Source organism: Microtus ochrogaster, chromosome 7 (assembly GCF_000317375.1).
Source record: "Microtus ochrogaster isolate Prairie Vole_2 chromosome 7, MicOch1.0, whole genome shotgun sequence".
In the NCBI taxonomy this organism is placed as follows: domain Eukaryota; kingdom Metazoa; phylum Chordata; class Mammalia; order Rodentia; family Cricetidae; genus Microtus; species Microtus ochrogaster.
The window spans coordinates 69,808,014-69,831,912 of NC_022014.1; the positions used below are offsets into that span (position 1 = coordinate 69,808,014).

At 38.8% G+C, this 23,899-nt stretch overlaps 1 protein-coding gene across 8 annotated transcripts in view; it reads left to right on the forward strand.

Annotated features, from left to right (window-relative positions):
• Positions 1-23,899, forward strand: part of Mbtd1 (mbt domain containing 1) — a 63,868-nt gene that overhangs the window by 7,654 nt on the left and 32,315 nt on the right. For 4 of the 8 annotated variants that reach the window (XM_026780148.1, XM_026780146.1, XM_026780151.1 and 1 more), the window contains 4 exons: positions 11,449-11,648; positions 15,894-16,033; positions 17,478-17,592; positions 18,758-18,840. In XM_026780148.1, coding sequence (XP_026635949.1) covers positions 11,495-11,648; positions 15,894-16,033; positions 17,478-17,592; positions 18,758-18,840 — 492 coding nt within the window. In that variant the 5' untranslated portion in view covers positions 11,449-11,494. The remainder of the gene's footprint in view (positions 1-11,448; positions 11,649-15,893; positions 16,034-17,477; positions 17,593-18,757; positions 18,841-23,899) is intronic. The other 4 variants (XM_026780153.1, XM_026780150.1, XM_026780152.1 and 1 more) reach the window with 2 other exon arrangements.

Sequence of the window (23,899 nt, forward strand, 5' to 3'; positions counted from 1 at the left end):
TATGCTGAAAGTATGAGCCCATAAACAGAAAAGGAGAAATAAAGGGGTGACAATGGAGAAAGAAGAAATAAAGTTTCTTTCGTGGTAATGTGATGGTTTAATATGAAAAGCCCTAGAAAATTAATAGCAAAACTGTCTTAAAATAATTGGACAAGATAGAATATAAAATAAGAAGTTTCCATGCACTGCCAAAACAAACAGTTACTGGCAGTAGAACTGTGCCAGTCATGGTATACACTTGTTATCCATCCAGAGCAGAGATAAGAGGACCAGGAGGACAGCCTCAACCTCCTGGTAATTCAAAGCCAGCCTGGATTTACAAGACAAAACCCCTTGTCAAAAACAAAGAAAGGGCAGGCAGTGGTTTTGCTGGCCTTGAATCCCCACAGCCAAAAGCAGGAAGGAGCTCTGAATTCCTGGTCTACAAAGAAAGTTCTAGGACAACAAGGGCAACACAGAGAAATTCTGTCTCGAAAAAAAGGAAAGGCAGAACCTTACCACATGAAAGACTGATGAAACACAGTCATGTGCACCATAACAGTATTCCATTCAATCAGCTCCGTGTACGACATGAGATATTATGCTACTGAAGAATTCCTATTGCCTGGTAACAGCATAGCTGTAGCTGAAACAGTATAGTGCAGGCAGCACTGTGTGCCTCTGGTAATGTTGGTATCAACAAACCTATGCTGCTAGTCCTAGCAAAGTAGCACATGTGAGTATATATAGTACATAGTGCTTACTATTTAATTAAGGGTTTCGGGTTCGTATGTTTGTACTCTTTGCAGACTGGGGATTGCTAATTAGATTGCAGTATGGGACTGTTAGATCATTTCTGTCTGTTTTTATATGGATATTTTGATACCATTTCTCGTGTGTTAAATACCTAGGAGTGTGGGGATAACATGTATAGAGTTACATTTTTTTCAATTCATCTTGATCTGGCTTACTCTGTCAGTGGACAAATTTATTAAGGGGGTGTAGTGGGGGAGAAAATTATTAGGAATATAAAATGACCCATTGCAAAAACAGTTTCCTAAAAAGTTAACTCTATACATGCTATCCCCACACTCCTGTATTAAAAACCCAGCATCTCATATCTCAACATGGGATAGTTTGACTGGTTACCCCCCACCCCCCACCTTTTTTGGAAACAGGGTCTCCCTATGTAGACCTGGGAACTTACTACGCAGATCCAGGCTGGCCTTGAACTCAAAGATTTGCTTCTTAGAGCTGGTATCAAAGGCACTCACAGGTCAACCAGACCTTCATACTTTCTTTTGTTTATATACCTTTTGACCTTTCTCTTTTGAATTTTTAGTCAAAACCTTTTCTCCCCACAGTTGTTTGTAGTTAGTATGGGTTTATATGCAAATCTTGCTTTCATAAAAAAGTTTATGAAACTTTTTAGCATGGAATTAAAAAAAAATCTGATTAACCCCAGAACTAATCAGGCAGAAATAGATTTTATGAGTTCAAGGCCAACTTATTCTACAAAGTGAGTTTAAACCAGTCAAAGCTGCATAGTAAGACCCTTTCTTGGTGGGTGGTGTGATGAAATGTACCAAGTTATTTATTTTTTTAATATTGGAGATCAAACTCAGGGTCTTGGGCATATTGAGTATACACTCACTGGATCAGCATTTCCTTCCCTTTATCTCTATGAGTCAACATCAGAAAAAATTACCTAAATTGTAATGTAGAAAAATTCACCTCCATTTTCTCCTCATGTTTGTACAGTTTCTCTCTATCTTTAAGTCTCTGAGTCATTTCGACTTCATTCTCATGAGTGGTGAGAAGGATCTATCATGTTTTTAAGTGGTTACCTAACTGCTGTAACATCATTATGAATTCTTGCCTCTGATTTGAAATACCACTTGTAAGTACTAGGTTTCTATCATGTACTTCTATGTTTGTGAACTTTACCCTATAATCATTTGTCACTAATGACAGGGCTATGCTCTGGAAGTTCCAACAAGGGTCTGTTCACTCCCTCAGAGTTAGCAGTTAATTCAACTCTGGGCAAATCCTGCCTTTTCAACATTTAAAAGTACTAGAATTGAAAAATAATTTTTAATTTTGTTTGTCAAAAATTATCACATACTAAACTAGATGTGAGATTACTATAAAGAATGGTATTAGCTGTGGTGGTCTACACCTTTAATCCCAGCACCCAGGAGGCAGAGACAGGCAAATCTCTGTGAATTCAATGCTAACCGAGTCTACATAGTAAGATCCAGAACAGTCAGAGCTACACAGAGAAACCCTGTCTCAAACAAACAAACCTTTAAAAAATATCTGCATGTTACTGTCCTGGGGAAAGGATGAGAAAAGTGGACTAAACCTTTACCTTCAGAATTAATATCACCAGTGAGGTGCCATTAGGTGCTATCCTGTGCCTCAAGATGCAGTATTTTGTAAACAGGTCATCACTATTATAGCAGGGTATAACTTAAGACATACCAGCTAAACCCCAAACTGGAAAGAAAATCCTATTAAAAATGGAAGAACTGTGTTCTCAAAAATAAATAACTAAATAAACTTCCAAAGACATTATTAAGTCAGTCAGGATATGGATAATGGATTAGCAATTAGTGCCCTAATGGCTAGGTTTGTTTCTGGAGGTGGTGATATAGTTGTTTGTTTTTGTTATTTGAGTTATTTTTTATTTAAATTTTTTTTTGCCTAACTCGTCAGCATGGAACTTGCTATGTATGTACCCCATGCTGACTTCAAACTCAGATTCCTCCTGCTTCAGCTTCCCAAATGCTAGATTAGGCCTGACAGAAAAGTACAACATTATTAATAAATTATTAATATAAATTATTAATAAATTTCCTAAGCTGAAAAACATAGTGTAGGTATGAAAGAATGTTTTTATTCTTAGGGGTAGTGTATGTGGTTTAAACTATGTATTCAGAGAGAAGAACAAATAAATGGGGCAAAATGTTACCAGTAAATTTGAGCGCACAGGTATTTGTTGTGCAGTTCTTTCAGTCTTCCTGAAAGTATGACATTATTTCTTTCCAAAGAAGTGTAAAGGACTATACTGACAGATCATTTTCATCCATCTGTTTAACAAAAATGAGAATATATCCCCTGGGATAGCATTCTAGATATTGCTGGAACAAAAACAGATCTGGTCAATTTTCTTTTGAAGGGACTTTACTATGTTTCAGTCTTTTGCAACTAACTGTATTATATACTAGCTGTTTACTTTCCATAATATAAAACATATAGATAAGTTTATTGGAGCATACAAAATATCAAAAACTAGATATTTTTACAAAGAAAGGAATGATATATATTCTATGTAGATTATCATTTATGAAATTTTGTATTTAAGAAAGAAAGGAGGGGCTGGAGAGATGCCCCTATTGATAAAGAGCTTGCATTGCAAAAGAAGGTCTGAGTTTGGATCCCCACCTCGGTGTAAAAAGCCAAGCATGGTAATGGACTCCTGTAGTGCAAATTCTAATTGGTCTTAATAATAAACCTGGAGTCAGATCTCAGGGTAAATGCTGAAAGATCAGAGAAGTAAAGGTGACTTTTTATCTCTACGGAGACCTCAGACCTAAGGAGGCAAGATCCTGTCTCTTCCCACCTTACATTCTTCTCTCTGCCTAGCCATATCACTTCCTGTCTCTACCTTCCTAGTGCTGGGATTAAAATGTGAGCCACCACTGTTTGCCTCTTTCTCTTTTAGACTGATTCAATTTTGTGTAGTTAAGGGTGACCTTGAATTCACAGAGATCCCCCGCCTCTGTCTTGGGAGTATTAAAATTAAAGGTGTGCCCCACCACTGTCTGGCCTCTATGGCTAACTAGTGGCTAACTCCGCACTCTTATTTTCAGGCAAGCTTTATTTGTTATAGCACAAACAAAATACCACCACAGACTCGTGTAATCTCAGCACTAAGGAAGGTAAAGAACAGCAGATTCCTAGAGCTCTCTGGACAGCCACTCTACCTGAATCAGTTAGTGAGAGATAGCATGTCAACAAATAGGGTGGAGAGGGATTGAGGAGGACACCTCCTCACAAATTGACCTTGTGATTCATGCATGTTCACATACATAAACAAAAACATATGGATATACCACACACATACTAAATAAAAGGCTTGAATAAGTTGATTTTTCTCTGGGGACACCCCTCTCTCTTTGAAAGAAAAATGCATATAGACTGGGAAGAGAAGGAAAAGTCTTTAGGGGGGTAAATTAAGGATTGGAAGTAAAAGTATAGATTCACGATTACCTTAAATGTGCTTGTGTATATACTTCTGTGTTATATATTTGTGTGTGTATAGATTCCTACTTGGATTCCTGAAGGGGCTCAAAAGTGAAGGTGGTAGTGGTGTTTGAAGAGACAGAGTCTAGGTTCATCCTTAAGAATGATAGTGAACATTTTTCCTCCCAAATGCTGGGATTACAGACATGTGACACAACACCCAGTTTATGCTTTGCTAAGGATCAGTCAAACTAAGCAAGCACTCTACCAGCTAGGCTACAACTCCTATCCATTTTCTGTTTTGGTTTTTTTGTTTGTTTGGTTTGGTTTTTTGTTTTTTGTGTTTTTTTTTTTTTTTTTTTTTGAGAGCGAGAGAATGTTTTTTTTTCTTGCTTTTTGATTTTTGTCTTTTCAAGACAGGGTTTCTTTGTGTAGCCCCAGCTGTCCTGCAACTCAAACTCAGAGATCCACCTACCTCTGCAAGAATTAAAGTCAGTTTGTTCATTTTATGTGTGCTGCATATATAAATGCACCATGTATATCCTTGGTGCCTGTGGAGGTCAGAAGGCGGCACTGGATCCCCTACAGCTGGAGTTACAGATGGCTGTGAACCACTTGGTGGGTTCTAAGAATCAAACCCAGATCTATCTTCAAGAGATACCAGTGCTCTTAACCACTGAGCCCTATCTCTAGCTGTTTTCACACAGAAGTTTGCTGTGTAGCCCAAAGTAGCCTCAAGCATTGGTCTTCCTCTGCCTTGTATGGGTTGGTCTTAAAGGCATAAATGCTGGGATTACAGGTTTGCAATCCAGCCAGTCTGTCTCATGATTTTAATTTACATTTTACAATAACTAAAAATATTAAGCTGCTTTTTATGTCTTTATTTGCCATCTGAGTAACTTTGAAATGTCTATTAAGTATTTTGCCTCATTTTTAAAATAGATTGTTTTAGTCACTAAAGTGATTTTGTTTCTTCTTTCATTATTTTGGGAGTGTGTTTGTTTTGTTCTGTCTGTAGGTTTGTTTTGTTTTGTTTTAGATAATGTTTCTTGTACTCTAAGCTGTCTGACCCAGCTTAGAGCACATCAAGAGGATGACCTTGAATTCCTGCCGCCCTCTAACCTAAGTGCTGGGAGTGGCCCCACACCGTTCTCTTTTGGTTTGTATTTTTGTTTGTTTGCGTGCTCTTTCAGTACTAGGTAGGGCCCTGTGCACACTCCAGCTATATTATCAGTCCTTTTTTTTTTTTCTTTTAATTCTTTTATGTAAGGCAAGGTCTTGGTAAATTGCCCAAGCTGTCTTCAGATTTGGAGTTCTCTGCCTTAGCCTTTCAAGTAGCTGGGATTACAAATTTACGTCACCAGCCATTCATTAAGGATTGGATTGTGGTCCAGGATGACCTTGAATTAACCATCCTCCAGACTTCACCTCTAAACCCAAACCCAGGGCTTGTGTGCGCTAGGTGAACTCTCCACCTACTGAGCTCTGAGTTTCAATACTCGTTGCTGTTGTCATCTAAGTACAAATCTTTGTCATGTACGTGATATACAAATACTTCCTCCCAGTCTCTGATTGCCTTACTCTTATGCTCTTAACTGTTTTTTAATATTATGTGGATGGGCAACTTCCATCAGGTAGTTGGATGTGGAATGTGGATAAAGGTGTCTCAAAAATCCAGAAAAAAACAGTTGGCCTTTTAGTGATATTAATTCTAGTTCAAGAACATGATCCTCCTCTCCATTTAGATCTTTATTTTGTTGGTACTATTTTCTCATTTCTCTTTTACCACATTTATTGTTTCTAAGTATTTCATAACTTTTGATAATATTGTAAGTTGTATTCTTGCATTTCAATTTCCAGTTTTCTATCAGTCTTTTCATGTGGTATGTATTAGGCTGGAGTTACATTCCCTTTTAGAGTACAGAAATGGTATTTGATCCATCTGTTTTACTTTGTTTTCTGAATGTGTTTGTTAATTGGATTTTGGATACTCTGTCTTGAGAGGAAGAGCATGGGATATATGCATGCCTCTGACTGTGTAGAAATCAGAGGACAGTGTACAGGAGTTGTTCTCCTTCCTCTGCTCAGTCCTGAGAATCTATTTCAGGTGAGACGGTAAGCTGTCTCGCTGGCCCTGACTGAACTCTTGTTGTCCACTCTGGGGTTAAGAGCACATTCTTGCAGAGGACCAGTTTCATTTAACTCGCACCCTTATAGCTGCCTGTAAATCCAGTTTCAGGGGATTCAACAACCTCTTCTAACCTGCATTCTGTTTCTACTAATAGTTGGTGGTTGCATGTCTGATAATTGATTACTTGGTAATATTTGACAAATCTGAAAATTACAACTACCTGGATTATATATCACTGTCACCTGATAAAACTTGAAGTAGTTTCAGCTTTGGAAGTACTGGTGGACTGCAGCCACTTCTTGCCATAGGGGTCTTCATAAAATAAAAAACAGAGTAATTGCTCAGACTTACTCAACAGGATAGGCCTATCTATAGTTATTTTTTAAAAAGAAAAGGAATTCTGTGGGGAGAGATATGGCTTAGTGGTTAAGAACACTGGCTGCTTTTCCAGGTTTAATTCCCATCATCCAGCCATCTGTAACTCTAGTTACAGAGGATCCAGTACCCTCTTCTCTACTCTGCAGGCACTTGGCATAAATGTGGTGCAAAACACCCATATATGCATAACAATAATAAGATAATACCATATATACAAAATAAAAACTGGACACGGTGGCACACATCTTTAATCCCAGCACTTGGGAGGCAGAGACAGGCGAATCTCTGTGAATTTGTGGCCGCCTAGTCAACAGACTACAGAGTGAGTTCCAGGACAGGCTTCAGAGCTATAGAGAAACCTGTCTTGTCAAACAAAAACAAAAAATTCTGTCCACTCAGGAAATGCTTAGAAAAGACTCCTTTATACAGCTTCCCAAGAAGTGTGGCATAAATAATCATGAAGTTGGGCTACAGAGAACGTCAACAATTAAGAACACCTGCTACACTTGGAAAAAACCCAAGTTCAGGTCACAACCACGTGCAGTTCAACTCCAGTGGGTATGAGCTCTTCTGTCCTCCATGGGCACTACCCTCACACAATATACTTAATAACTAAAAATAATTTTTAAAAAAGAACAACCTTTTTTAACGTTTATAAATATGTCAAGTACTCATATGGTATGTTGGCATAGCCCAGATTTCTCAGCCTAGGTTTGTCCAGGGAATTATTCTCCCACATGTTTATAAGATCTTTTCTGTGTATAGTAGAACCTTAGAAAAGGTCAGAAAGCATTCCTCTAGAACCTGAGCCTTTAGAATAAATTAGATGTTTACTGCATACTGTATATCCTCTTTAATAATGTCTATAATCATATTAAAGGCTCTAAAACACCTTGAAAGCACAAAAAAAATTCCTAAATGATCGTGCTACTTTATGTAACAGATGCTAACCTTGAACTTGTGATTCTCCTGCCTCAGCCTTCAGTGTTGGAATAACAGATGGTTAGCTGGTTAGCTTTATTGTCAACTTGGCAAGCCTACAATCACCTTGGGAAAAGGAACCTCAGTTGAAGAATTGCTCAAGTCAGACTGACCTGTTGTAAGTCTGTGGAACACTTAATGTTATAGGAGGACCCAGCCCACTGGTGGGGGAGGGACAAGGGGGTACCATCCCTAGGCAGTTGTACACGAGCTCTGTAAGAAAGCTAGTGGATCAAACCAGAGGACCATGCAATAAAGAGTATTCCTCCATTGCCTCTGCTTCAGTTCTAACTTTGAGTTCCTACCCTCACTTCTGTCAGTGATGGGCTCAAATGTAAGCAAAGTAAACCTTTCCTCTCCAAGTTGCTTTTAGTCATAGTATTTATCATGGCAACAGAAGGCATATCTGGCATTAACTCTTTTTAAAATATTAACAGTCTGTAATTATTAAAACTGCCATTTGGAATCTTAATCCCTTGAAACTTCAAGATAGTAATTTCTCAAAGTAGGGTTAGAATAAACTATTGAGTTGACATATATTACTTGCTAAATGAACTGAATGTGTAGTAGGCATATATGAAAACTTTGGGGGGTCTTTATTTTTGTTTTGGGGACTTGGGTGATTTTTTTGTTTAGGGGGATTTTGTTGTTGTTTTTGTTTTTTTCTTTTTTTGTTGTTGTTGTTTGAGACAAGGCCCTCTATAGCCCTATCTGTCCTGAAGCTCAAGCTGGCCCCGAAATCACAGATCTACTAGTGCTGGGTTTATTATTGGTCTGTGTGTGTGTGTGTGTGTGTGTGTGTGTGTGTGTGTGTGTGTGTGTGTGTACGCACACACACACATAACACCAGTACACACATGCTGTAGTACCTGTGGAGATCACAGAATAATTTTCCAGTAGTTGGTTCTCTCCTTCCACTATGGTGTCCATGGACTGAAGTCAGGTTATTAGGCTTGTGCTACAAGCACTGGCTATCTCACTGCCCTCCATGAAGTCTTCATGGATATTTCTGCTTGAGTTTGAGATTCTGAATCTAATCTAGCTGGTATTAACATTGTAAATCATATACTGGCATAACTCATTCATACACAGTCTTCTCTTGGCTCTGTGGGGAAAAGAATCCTGACCTGAGTTAGCCTAAAAGGACTATTATGATCATACTGCAAATCCTCCTGTACATCATCTCCATTATCTCATAATAGGCATAGCTGCACTATTAATGTATCTAGGTTATTATAGCCCCAAATTCTTTATCTCCTGGTTTTGGTTTTAGTTTTAGACAGAGTTCTCTATTATGTAACCCTGGCTGCCCTAGAATTTACAATGGAGACCAGGCTGACCTCAAACTCACAGAGATCCATTTGCCTCTTCAATCACACACATATACACACTCTCACACCACTCTATACCCCAACCTATTCCCAATACTGAAATTAAAGCATGAGCCACTGTGCCCAACTCATTATCCTTTATCTTGATCCTTCTTCTGCCTGTTTCAACAGAAGATATTCAAGGGTCACCCTTTGTTTCTTACCTCATGTTGTATGACACTATTCCTGGGGAGACATGAGCAAATGCCTACTTGCCTCAGATAGGCACTGGTGACAAATCAAAGTAAAGATATCACCGAATTCCAACTTGGTGAGTCAGTTTTATTGGGGTTACTTGGGTATTGGGTTAGGGATTACTTAGAAGGAACAGAAACGACTCAGTGACAGCTGTGTCACCAAAGCCTACCCCAGCATAGGTAACAGCTCACAAAAACTGGAAACCTGGAGAATACTACACAAACTACATGTAGCTCAGCTGGTCTCTTGCCTCTTCCAGACAGTGTCTCTCAGCAATTCTTAGTACTTACATGCTTAGGGAGGGAGCATCTAGCATATCTGGTCAGTTTCAGGGACTTCCTGCAGCCTTGAGTTGCTTACTTCCTGAGCTTAAGGAGTTTCCCTAAAAGATGACATTTTACCCCATTTAGAACATCCTGTGTCTTAACAGGCTCCAAAAGAAAGACCTTATCTCCAGATGAACATACTATGCAGCACTTCACTGAGGATGGTATCACCATTGAATATGCTATCAGGTCCATCTTATTCTGTTGCCCATAACTGCTCCATTTCTCAGTCTATGACACCATTTATGAGAACCGTGTCTGCTGTATACAGTTACAGTGAGGTACACGCGTGTTTGATAAGTAGTTGCTGGTAACTAAGAAAAAAATTGAGTTCTCAAGTAATATTGGCAGGTTGATCAGAATTCTGTGTTCATAGTACCACACTATCAAATAAAGATTAGCCTATTCCCTACCAGTCTGGTTTCTCCTTTAAATATTCCAATAGTATCAAATTTTGATTCTTTGAAGATAGATTTGATTTATAAAACTATCCAAAAGTTGCTCTGAACAACAGATGAGTGGTATAAAGGAGCTGGGAGTTACTTTTATTGATACATGCAAAATTTTCCAAGGGATGTGCCTAAGTCAGTATTTTTGAGGTTACATGAAGTGATCTGAGAAACCAAGTTGGGTACCAAAGACACACCTGTGTAATCTCAGCCCTCGGGCTGTCGGGAGGATTGAGGCCAGCCTTACAAGCAAACTTTGTCTCAAAATAATGTAGTAGTGATGAGGCGAACAGGCCTGTTTAGCCCCGGAAATAATAACACAGAAACTGTATTTATTTAAACACTGCCTGGCCCATTATCTCTAGCCTCTTACTGGCTAACTCATATCTTGATTAACCCATTTCTATTAATCTGTGATTACCATGATGTTGTGGCTTACTGGGAAGATTCTAACCTACATCCATCTTGAGTCAGAGAACCATGGCGTCTGCCACACTGCCTTCTACCCAGCATCCTGTTCTGTCTACTCCGCCTACCTAATTTTCTGCCCTATCAAAAAGCCAAGGCAGTTTCTTTATTTAACCAATGAAATCAACACAAAAAGAAGATCCTCCTACATCAAAATAAGAAACAGGGCTGGAAAGATGACTCAGTGGTTGACACTCTTCCAGAGGACATGGGTTCAGGTCCCATCACCCACATGGCAGCTCATAAGTGTCCATATAACTCAGTTCCAGGGGATCTAACAACCAGGCACACAATTGGTACACAGACATACATGCAGACAAAAACATACACATTTATTTTTTATAAGAAATTTAGAATTTAGATTTAAAAAGGCAAATTAAGAAATACTGTTTGCATTTCTTTCTTGTTTTGTTTTTCAAGATTGTCCTGGAACTCAGAAGAGATTCACCTGCCTCTGCGTCCCTGCTCCACAACCACCCAACTATATCTCGTTTTTTTTTTTTTAAAAGACTGGATCTGGTGTGATTTTTTTTTTTTTGAGGGGAAGCAGGACATGCCTCGTTAAATACATAAGTCATTCCATCAGTCTCAGTTCTCTGATTATTATTAAATTTGCAAACTAGTTTGTGTCTCATAGTAGAGAAGTTCATTTTGCCACAGTATTTCATATTTCATTAAAAGATAATGTTGTCTGCTAGGCCTGCACCTATAATCCCAGCAGCTTGAGAGACTGAAGTTGAAGAATCACCTGAGTTTGAGGCCAACCCGAGCTGTTACAAAGACCCTATACCAATGAGCAAACAAAAATTTCTGTTCTCAGTTCTAGATTTCATTTGTCAAATCTCACTTAACTTGTATTAAGGGCTTGTAAAGAGCTATATGTGAGCACTTTGTCATATGTCATTGATTTCTTTACAAAGACAGAACATTCTTCACAATCCAAAAGAAAAAGAAGATTCGTTCGGGATGTTTGACGGCTATGATAGCTGCAGTGAGGACACAAGTAGCAGCTCCAGCTCCGAAGAGAGTGAAGAAGAAGTTGCTCCTTTACCTTCCAATCTCCCAATTATCAAAAATAATGGACAAGTCTACACATACCCAGATGGTAAATCTGGCATGGGTGAGTGTCTACACATCTACCTGCTGCATGACGCTCTGTTTGAGGGTGTTTTCATTTCATATTTGGTTTTTTTGTTTGTTTGTTTTAGGTTGGTTTAGTTATTTTATTTTTAGATAGTGTCTTGCTATGTAAGGCAGACTGGTGGGATTATAAACAGTGGCACCATACCTGGCCTCTCTTTTAGGATTATTTGAAGATATGAATTCCAGATAAGATCGCTGAGTTTATCTCTGCCATCCTCCATTCTAGTGGGAAGCAAATAGAAAAAATCAAAATCAGTCTAAGATATAAATTCTGTTAATGACTATCCCTATAGAGCTGAAAGTGAGAAGGATCATAGTGTTTTTAGAAACACTGAGATAGGATAGGGCTTCTCTGCGATGGTTCATCGAGATTGGGGGGAGCAGCAGGGCAGTTGAGGGTTTCAGAACAGGTTGCACTGTGAGTCACAGGCTGGCCTACACTTGCCTCACTTGGCTCACCATGCCCAGTTCATAAGTTACCACCTCCAGTAATAAGGTATAGCCTGATCAACAGAGAGAGTTCTAAGACAACCCTGTCTCAAAAGGAAAAGGAAAAAAAAAATCACCTCCAACAAATGACTGTGATGGGACCAAAAGATAGTTCAGCCTTGCTGTCTTCTTCAGGGCACTGTGGTTAAGTCACTGGCTTTTTCTGAAATAATACTGAATTTCAGTTCATAGATACTTAGCATTTTTTCTTTTTTCTTTTAAATTGAGAGGTGGAGATAGAAAGGTAGAGGTGCGCATGCCATAGTGCACTAGGAGAGGTCAGAAAGACAACTTTGTGTAGTTGGTTCTCTTCCACCCTTCAGGTTGCCGCACTTGCTTGACTAGTGCCTTTATCGACATAGCCAGCTCACTGGTTGCTGTTGCCTTTGTTTGTTTGGGTTTTATTTTTGTTTTTCGATACAGGGTTTCACTATGTAATCCTGGAACTCACTCTGTATAGATCAGGCTGGCCTTGAACTCAGAGATCCACCTGCCTCTGCCTGTCAAGTGCTAGGATTAAAGGCGCAGCAACACCACTGCCTGGCTGTTTGTTGTTTTATGGCATATGTAAACCAACCTAAACCAATCTTGGGTCTTTGAATCTCCCTTGGAAGCCTCTTTCTTACTAACCTTTGATTGTAGAAATTTTTAATTCTGTCAGCTAATGTTGGATGCTATGTCAATTTTTCAGCTGTGTATCATTTTTTAAATATTTATTTATTTATTAAGCATACAATGTACTGCTGGCAAGGAAGGCACCAGGTCTCATTATAGATGGTTGTGAGCCACCATGTAGTTGCTGGGAATTGAACTCGGGACCTCTGGAAGAGCAGCCAGTGCTCTTACCCTCTGAGCCATCTCTCCAGCCCCAGCTGTGTATCATTTACAGATGTGATAATCCTATTTTATACATCCTATAGTCTTTCAGCTAAGAAGCCGAAAATGAACGGTAGAGCCTGATACAGAGTTCTACAAACCATATAAAAAAATGTACTTAGCTAAAAGTGGCTGCAGTGGTAATACTTGAAGAGACAAAGGCAGAAAGATTGACGTGGACTACACAGGGAGGCTATCCCAGAAACAAATTTTTTTATAAAAATCAACTTCACTGTTTAAGACAATAGCTCAGTCAGTAAAGTGCATGCTATGTATCCATGAGAACCTTGTTTGATCTCTAGATTATTGTAAAAAAGCGGGCAGTGGTGGCTCACACCTTTAATCCCAGCACTTGGGAGGCAGAGGCAGGCGGATCTCTGTGAGTTCAAGACCAGCCTGGTCTACAAGAGCTAGTTCCAGAACAGGCTCCAAAACCACAGAGAAACCCTGTCTCCAAAAACAAAAACAAAACAAAAAAAAGCAAATCTGATCATGTTCACCCATAATCCCAGCCATCACTAGGGTGATGGAGGTAGGTGAATCCGTGGAACTCACTGGCAAGTCAGCCTAACCTACTTGACAAGCTTTGAGCCAGACTGTCTCAAAGAAGCAAAGTAGATGGCATTTAAGGAACAATAGCTGAAATTGACCCCTGGCTTACACAACACACACACACACAGGCCATAGGCATGCACATGCGTGTACACACATATACACATACACGTATGCATAATTCTTACACTAGCACAAAATTTTATTTATCAACACCCATTAGGATCATCTGTGATAATTTATTCAATAATCCCAGCTCTTGATAGGCTGCAGCAGGCAGATTGTGAGGTTGAGGCCAGCCTGGTCTACATAATGAGACTTTGTCTAGGGGATAAAACAAAAGGATTGGCCAGTCAGTTAAAATGTGATGTGCCTAGAACCAGGGATGATGGTGCACTCCTTTAATCCCAGCACTCTGGAGACAGGCAGGAGGATCTCTGTGAGGTCTATCTAGACCAACCTGGTCTACATAACAAGTCCCATGACAGTCAAGACTTGATCCTGTCTCAAAAACCAAAAAGGGGGGAAAAAATGTACCTAGGGAAAAATAGATGTGTGGCTCAGCAGTAAAGTTCTTTCCTTGCATGGAAAAATGTTATGTTAAATCTATTAAATCTAGCACCACAAACCAGAAAAGAAGGATTTCCTAGGTGTGTTCTACTCCATCTGACATTTCTCAGTCATGATCGACAAAGCTATATGAAAACTTGTCAGAAATACTAAACTTGATATGGTGGTACACACCTTTACTCTCAGCACTTGGAAAGCAGAAGCAGGCAGATATCTGTGAGTTTAAGGCCAGCCTAGAATACATAGTGAATTCCAACCCAACCAGGGCTACATAGTGAGACCCTGTCTCAAGTGGGGGGAAAAAAGCTTTACTCCTATTTCTACATATTCTTGCTATGGGTGATATCATACCAGTGTGGAAATCTTACCACAAAAGAGCACTGTAGTTGTTGACGTTGTATAATTCTTGTCAAGGATTCATTATCCACTTGACTAGTTTGGTTTTGTTGAGAGACATCACTGTAAACCAGGCTGGCCTGGAACTCACTGTGGAGACAGGGTCTGCTTTGCCTTCTAAGTATTAGGAACAAAATAGTGTGCCACTACAGCAGACTTTTTTTTTAATGTAGGTAATTGCAAATCTTTTAATGACATATAATTTGTACAAACCATTTTTTTTCTCGTATAGGACACCCCATATTCATTGCCAGTTCCTTATATTTTTTTTTTGTTTTTTAAGACAGGGTTTCTCTGTGGCTTTGGAGCCTGTCCTGGAACTAGCTCTTGTAGACCAGGCTGGTCTCGAACTCACAGAGATCCGCCTGCCTCTGCCTCCCGAGTGCTGGGATTAAAGGCGTGCGCCACCACCGCCCGGCTAGTTCCTTATATTTTTAGTGTTTTGTCTTGTTTCCATTTCTCGAGGATGTTTAAGTGCTGGTTACACTTTAACCATTTGGGTGGAACATTAACCTGTGGTTTTTAGTTTTGTTTTCTCTCTCTCTTGGGCAGTACTAAGGACTAAAACTAGGGCCTCATGCATGCTAGTGTTCTTCCACTGAACTATATCCAAGCTCACTTTTTGCTGAGACAGGATTTTACTTACCCACACTGGCCTTGAATTTTCTCTATAGCCTAGGCAGACCTTGAACTCTTAATTAACCCTCCTGCCTCAGCCTGATTGCATAGCCAATCCCAGTTATGGCCATTATGTAATACCCATCAGAGGCCGAGTTGTCTCTTGCCCTGACCTTATGCATAGCACCTGCCCAATACTTCTGTGTCCCTGGATATAATTGAAAGAATACTCTTCATTTTTCTAAATGCTTGCTCTTTTTTGGTTTCAACCTTTGCAATATTTTAAAGGCTTTTGCATTCCTTTTAATCTTTTTTCTCCTTTTAATCTTCTGCACATAATCCTTTTGAAAGCTGAAATTCATAATATATATTATGTCATAATATATATTATATGTATCATTATATATGAAAATGCCTACAACATAATAAGCATTTCCTAGTTGAAAATAAGGTTTATGTCTCCTCCCACACACACACATACGCACAGTGACATATGTCTCCATACCTCTTGACCTTTTTAAGGCTTTTAGGAGATTTTCAGATTTTATACACCGCCACCACCACAGCATCATACAGGTCCTGTCTATAACTTTCCTCTATCATTTGTAAGAAAGAGGGAAAGGGTTCTTTGCAGATTTTTATATAAATACATCTAGACAGGTGGAGAGATTAGAGTTTATTATATGATCTTTCATATTAATGTTTTTATTTTATTAATTAGCTACCTGTGAGATGTGTGGGATGGTCGGTGTACGAGACGCTTTTTACTCTAAAACAAAACGTTTCTGCAGTGTTTCTTGTTCAAGAAGTTACTCGTCGAACTCTAAGAAGGCAAGCATTTTGGCCAGACTTCAGGTAACGGTACAGAAACCTTCTTATTCTTCCTGCTTCCCATTGTTTTTACTTGTCATCTGACTGTGGTTCACAACACTCTGCCTCTCTCCAACTGGCCAGTGATTTACAGCCTGCACTTTTAGGAAATGTCAGACTGCACTTTTAGGAAATGTATAAGCCACAAGTAATATAAACTGGATTATCTTACATGGTGAAGACAAGCTATCCAAAATAAGCTGTAAATTATCTTTATAAATGAAATAAAAAGACCTTTTTCTACATAAGTGCAATTAAACACCTTGTTATATATAGAAAATATAGCCATTTTCTCCTCTGCTCCCTCCCCAATGTTTTCTTGAGTAAATATCAAGGTAGAATTGCCATTTTGGTGAAAATGATTTAGTCTTTGAGTTTTTCTGGTTTTTTTTTCTTCTTTCTTCTCCACTCCCCCCCCCCCCCTGTTCCCTTTTTTTTTTTTTTTTTTGGTTTTTTTTTTTTTTTTTTTCCCCCCCCCCCCCCCCCCCCATCGTGCTCTGTACTTTGGTTTTGGTTCATGGAATTTTTGTTGCTGGTGGTGAACCCCAGCCTTGTGCATGATAGCCAAATTCAACTTTGTACTTTTGAGTACAATCAATTTGATACCTTAGCCAAATATGTTTGCTAATATAATTCACCTTTTTTTAAAATATCCATGAAATGAAAAGAAAAATTATCTTTTTTAAGTGCTTATAGAATCCTGGAGTATTGACTACTTGACTAAGTTGTTACCAAACCAACTTGAAATTTCTTAAGGCATTAGAGTACTGATTTTCGTGATTATCTTCTGTATGGTCACAAGTTTGCCTTTCTTATTTAACTGATGGTGATCATTGCATAGCACTGAAAAGGTTATCTAAAGCCCCAGATGAAGGAAATACATCACTTAGATGTATTTCTATATTTCAGATAGACAGTTCCCAAAGATCCTGAGCAGTGGTCTGTACCCAAATGGATGGCAGTCTGTCACACTGAATTTGGCCATGATCATTTTGTCATTGACCTTTTGCATTAGCACTAAAGGTATAAACCTCAGTCACTTGTTCTTTGAACATTGAGTTGTCTTCTCTTACCGTATCAGTAGCAATGCTTTGCAGCTGCATGAGTGAATAACACTGATTCTTTCCACTCTAAGAAGAGGTCAAGTATCCACCACAACCTACATTTTAACATCTTATGGGATATAATTTTTATTAACATATTAATTCGCATATTGCTGTTTTAGTCTGCGCCAGCTCTGCAGCCCGTATTAGATAACTACATTGTAGCAGAACAAAAAGAAAAAACTCTCATGTTAAAATTCCTTGGATGTTTCCTCTGCTTTAATAATTATCTAAACCCTCAATATTTAAGCAGAATGAGTAGTATAAGTCATGTTAAATTTCAGTTGTGGAGGGGGTGAAGATTTCTATTTACTTAACTTTTCTTGTTTTAGGGTAAGCCTCCAACAAAGAAAGCAAAAGTCCTTCAGAAACAACCTCTAGTTGCTAAATTAGCTGCCTATGCTCAGTATCAAGCTACCTTGCAAAATCAAGCAAAGACAAAAGCAGGTAATTCTCATGAATGTGGTAAAAGAGAAATATTACTCATCTGACCTTGGGTTGTGTTTAAACTTTGTTTTTTCTGATTGCACTATGTGCTTCCTGGTGTCAGGTGGTTCATTGGTAACTGTTGTAGAAGGGACTAATTGACACACAAAGATGTTCTAGTGGTGGTAGTAATGTGCTTGTAAATAAAAGTGGGACATCTCTAATTAGAAATACAAAATATGATCTTAGGAAGGCATTTGTTTACTGGTAGAGTACTCACCCAGTACATAAGGCCCTCATTCAGTTCCTAGCACTACCAAAAGAAAATCTGAAATCCAAAATGTTTTGAAATATGTGCTGTTTAAGTATCAATAAAGTCCATGCTGAAAATCCATGAAACTCTGAAATCTAATATACTTTTGTTAATAAGTAGTTAGAAAGGGTGCTTAACCAGTAAAAGTCCATATTATTTAGTCAAGTTCTTTAATCATTATGTGAAAACAAAAGCTTTGAGTGGGTTTGAAAAGAGGGTCTTATTCTATAGGACTAATTAACTCTGGTCCCTGCCATCATCTCCCAGGTGCTTTAAGTACAGGTTTGTGTCATCACATTTCCTCGAAAACTTTCTTCTGGAGATTTTGGTTTTAGTTTAGTTTTTTATTTGGTGGGGGTGTTGTTGTTGTTGTTGTTGTTGTTGTTTGTTTGTTTGTTTGGGTTTGGTTTTTTGTGTGGTTGTGGGCTTTTTTGGGGGGGTTGGGGGAAGGGGGTTCTTAGACAGGGTTTCTCTGTATAGCCTTGACTAGCCTGAAACTCACTCTGTAGACCAAACTGTCCTCAAACTCAGAGATCCACCTGCCTCTGTCTCCTGAGACTCTCAGGTGCTGGGATTAAAAGTGTACGCCACCACAGCCCAACTGGTGGCCCATACCTTTAATCCCAGCACTCAGGAGGCAAAGACTGGTGGATCTCTGAGTTTGAGGCCAGCCTGGACTACACAGTGAGTTCCAAGACAGCCAGACCTACACAGAAAAACCCTGTCTTGAAAAGAAAAAAATAAACAAAATAACAATAATAACTTTCAGGCTAGCAAGATGTGGCTCAGCATGTATAAGTCTAGAAATAAGAAAAATTGTTTTGGAAATAAAATGTTGGAGAGTTAGTTACATCTAAGTTTACTTTATTTCAGCAGTCTCCGTGGAAGGCTTCAGCTGGGGTAACTACATCAACAGCAATAGCTTCATAGCAGCTCCAGTTGCTTGTTTTAAGCATGTGAGTATGGAATTTCTCCCTTACCATGAAATGTATGATCTTTAAATCTGAAGATACAATAACAGCTTATCATCTTATCCTTAGAAACTTTTTGTTTATACCATTAAAAAAAGTCTTATTATTCTTAATAGCTAAGAGTAATTTCTTGTGTTTTACAAGTAATGTTAGCCCAACAAAAGAGCTCTTATTGAGGGCTTCTTAAGTATTGTAGCTCAGTGACAAGGTGATTGCCTCAAACATTCAAGATCCTGTGTTTTGCCTTCAACATTAATAAAAGAGTTTTAGTTGCAAGCTGGTGAGATGGCTCAGTAGTTAAGAGCACTTGTTTCCCTTCCAGAGGACCCAAGTTCAATTCCCAGCACCCCAATGATAGGTCACACTTGTCTGTAACTCTAGTTACAGGGCTTCTGATATACATGCAGGCAAAATACCAATCATAAAATTTGAAAAAATGTTTTTTAGTTGCATTATGAATGATTTTCAACAATAAAAATTACTATCTCAGCCAGGTGATGGTGGCACTTAACCTTTAATCCCAGCACTTGGGAGGCAGGGGCAGTTAGATTATCTGTGAGTTTGAGGCCAGCCTGGTCTACAAGAGCTAGTTCCAGGACAGGCTTCAAAACTGCAGAAATACCCTGTCTCGAAAAACCAGGGGAAAAAAATTTTAAAACAGTTTACTGTCTCATCCAGTTTCCATGTTAAACTATATAAAACATGAACTATATGGGAGGAGTTCTGTAACAGAACTGGTTGGCTGCTAGCAATGTCGTGTGGCTCAGCCTAACACATCCCAAGAACTTTGTGATTTGAACAGGTCATTTCTAAGAGCTGTTTTTGCCTCCAAATCTAAAAGCGCACACAAAGAAGCAGCGGGAATGTTTTCTTGTGAGCTGGAGGAAGTAATCTGTGTCATTAAAAACAGTTTGAAAGATGTCGTTTTCAGAGCATTTGATGTAAAACCAGTGTGTCAGATGTTGTGTTGTTTTGGTTTGATTTATCTTTGGTAATTTGACCTAATATTTCTTAACCTGATATGATTAATATATATATTCAACAACTGTCTACTTCTGTGCATACATAAGCAGAAAAGTTAGAAATTAATGCAGTTTTGTTCACACTTTTTGCTAAGGGCTTTATTAAATAATAGCTTATGCACAACTGCACATACTTTCTTAACATGAAATCCAAAGGAGTTCTCACTCATCCTGTAAGTGAAAGATTTTTATCAGAAGCATACTAATTACTTTACTAGTACAAATGTATATTAAAGCCCGATGCATTAATTTGTTGGTTTTCTTCCCTTAGTGTGCAAATGTTAAGCCCTTTGTCTGTGACATGCTAAGAAAACTAAAATGCAACCTTTAGGTGCTTATCTGAGAGTCAAATGGGTAATTATGTTGGTAATACATACTAGGGAACAACTGTGTAATGTATATGGTTGCATTGTGTATAACAGCTAGAAAGAGAACTCCAGAACTTAGGTGTCACTCACTGGTAGTACACCTACCCAGCCACACACTAAAGGTCCTATGCTTAGCCCTGCAGAGCATGAAGCACAAACTTCATAGTGTTGTTCTGTGGTGCTGAGATGCTCAGAATTCCATAGTAAGTCTTCATTCCAGATTCCTGGCACATTTGTCTGTTGTCTCTTTTTAAATGGCTTTCATCTTTCTCCAGATCATCTTTTTAATGTTTTATGTCATAAACTAGGTCAAACCTTTTTATATAAGCAGCCAGAATATTTTAAAAATAGCATTTCAAGAGCCAGGCGGTGGTGGCGCACGCCTTTAATCCCAGCACTCGGGAGGCAGAGACAGGCGGATCTCTGTGAGTTCGAGGCCAGCCTGGTCTACAAGAGCTGTAGACAGGAACAAAAAGCTACAGAGAAACCCTGTCTCAAAAAAAAAAAAAAAAGCATTTCAAGGTCTTGAAAGTGTACTTAAGTTCCTGTCCCTATCTTTGAACAATTATACTGACTAAAATTCTTCGAGTACATCTCTTAAATAATTACGTTGGTTGATTTTGTGTACAGCTTTGCTATTTTTAGGATTGAAATGGTCGTAGAGCAGCTAATTCTACCTTGGAAATAAGTACAATTCCAGAAAGGACTGGAAAAATAAATACTAAATTGAGTGTTGTGGTTATGTCAAGGGAACTGCTTGAATCAGGTTGGAGATAGTAATAAAGGATCTTTAGACTTGTAATAGTTTGCTTTTTTTAACAATGAAAATATTTATTTTATAATTTAAATTCAGTCAGGTTCTGGGTATGGTAGCATATACCTATAATCTCAGCACTTGGGAGGTGGAAGCAGGAGGATCCAAGAGTTTGAGGCTATCCTCAGCTACATAGTGAGTTCAAGACTAGCAGTAAAGGATATTCTGTGGCATAGACGGAGCAGCTAACTTATTAATGTAATGTGACACCTTCCCTTTCTCACTCAGAATGAAGCATCTATCTGTCAGTTATGTGAAACCCATCATTTCTGTTCCACTCACCTTTCTTTACTGCCTCCTCCTTATCAGAGAGGAAAAGCTTTGTCTTAGCACAGTGAATTTGTTCTGCTGCTTCAGTCAACATTTTCAGTTGAAGCCATTTGATTTAAGAGGTAGAACTCATGCTAACCTTTATTTTCTTCAGAGATGGCTCTCCAGTCTTTCCCTGGAGACCATTTTCTTTCTTGTCTCTAAGAGAAGTTACTGGTTTGTACTGTGGGAAGTCTTTTACCAGGAATTACTGGGAGCAGAAGACCCTATCTCATAACATCATACCTCTAAAAATTAATGCGTTCTCTGACAGGATTTTCTTCTTAGAGACCCACGTCTGTCCTCTTGCCCACTTGGGTATCAAATAGGAGCCTTCTTGCTGGTAGAGGTTCTTTTTCAAACCTAATTTACAAACACTCATCTGTAGTTAGTATATGATGCAGAAGCAAAGCTGTTTGGGTTGAAACAGTTGTTATGAGTATAATGTCAGAATCCTGACTGCCTGGATTCTCCAGTTTATCCATCTTTTTCTCAAGTAAAGGTCCAAATACACTATTCTCAGCACTTAAAACAGTCATACATTTTCAAGTGTGAAACTGTGTAATTTCTGGAAATGAAGTTCCGTAACATACGTTGTAATACTAGAGAAATGGCTCAGAAGTTAAGCTCATACACTGCTCTGGCAGGAATCAAATTCTGTTCCCAGCACCCATGTTGAGTGGTTCAGAACTGCCTATAAATCCAACTCCACAGAGATATGATGCCTATGACCTCCATGAACATAGACATACACACAAAGCCACAAACACATATACATAAACATAATTTAAAATAAAAATAAAATTTAGGAAAATTAAAGGTATCTAAGTATCTTAGAGTCAAACATTGGTGGTATATACCTGTAACCCAGCACTCAGAAGAATAAGCCAAGTAGGTGGCCATTATGTCTGCAGCGAGCCTAAGATGTATACTCAGTACCAGGCCAACGAAGGTGACATTAGCATGACTTTGTCTAATAAATAAACTAACAAGCAAAAACTCTTTGGAACCAACCCTAGTGCTGTAGCCCTGTAATCTCAGCTACAAAAGGACCACAAGTTTAAGGCCAGCCTGGGCAATTTGATGAGACCTCACTAATACCAAAAAGAAAGATAAGTCTACTGTGAAAATTGAGTTTCTTTTGTCCTTTTCCATATTATTTTTTACCTAATAAAGTCTGGTTCAATCACAGCAAGAAACTATACTGATTGGTTTGGCAGAGCAAATTGGTCTCCAACCATTGTCTACCTTTCCTTGGCAATCACTGAATTGACTAATAAAATTTTTACTTAATCCTAAATTAACCATATACAGTAATGCACACTTGTTAGACCAGGAGTCAGGAAGCTGAGGCAAGAGCACTGTGAGTTCCAGACCCACCTGACTACAGTGTAAGACTCTGACAGAAACTTCAAGAAACGTGTTCTTTAATGTGTAGTCACAAAGCTGGCAGCTTCTTCAGAGTCCTTTAGCTCAGCCTAGACCATTTCTTAAAGCTTTACTACATTTTTGAGAAATTGGGTTATAATTTTAAACGTTTTTTTTTTTTTCAGAATTTGAAGTTTTTAGTTCTTTTTCAGATTACTTTTGTTATTTTGTATATGTCTGTAAGTGGGTATGCACACGTAAGTACAGGTGCCCATAGAGGCCAAAGATGTCAGGGCACTTGAAGCTGGAATTACAAGTGGGTGTGAAACACTGAATAGGGGTGTCAAAAAACAAACTAAAATCCTACAAAAGCAGAATGCACCGATCCATTTCTCCAGCCCTTTCTTAGGTCTTCGCTAGTAGTATCCACAAAAGGCAAAAACAAACAAAAAATACTAATCATGTTACCAAATACCGCTTATATATACTATATAGGTTTATCAAATTCACAGATACTTATCTGATGAGGTGGGAGGAGTTGACAGAATTGAAATAGGGTCTCTTACTATGTAGCCCAGGCTGGCTTGGAACTCAGTCTTCCTGCCTCAGACTCCTAAAGGGGATTATAACGGTGTGCCATCATGTGTAGCTATACTGTGACTTGGGATTGGGAGAACAGTACTGGTTTTTGTGGTAGGAGGTGGGGAGATGATTTGTTGATGGGTTGGTTTTCAAAGCAGGATCTCCATAGACAAGACTACTCTGGAAATCATGGCAGTTCTCCTGCCTCAGGAGATTAGAGACATGTTGGGATTAGAGACATGATCTGCAACACTTAACTTATATACTATGACTTTAAAGCTGAGTTTGACCTTTTCTTTCTGCCTCCGTGAATACACCGGTATCTGTCACATATGCAGTCTTTCTGTTGTTTTTATCCCTGAACTAAGTGCAGCTTTTCTGAAGAAATAAGTTTTTATTCATTTGTAGCACGTATCATACATATTTACTTTGGTTTAATGGAGAGATGACTCCAATGTTAAGATCACTGTCTGTAGCCGGGCTATGGTAGCGCACGCCTTTAATCCCAGCACTCGGGAGGCAGAGGCAGGTGGATCTCTGTGAGTTCGAGACCAGTCTGGTCTACAGAGCTAGTTCCAGGA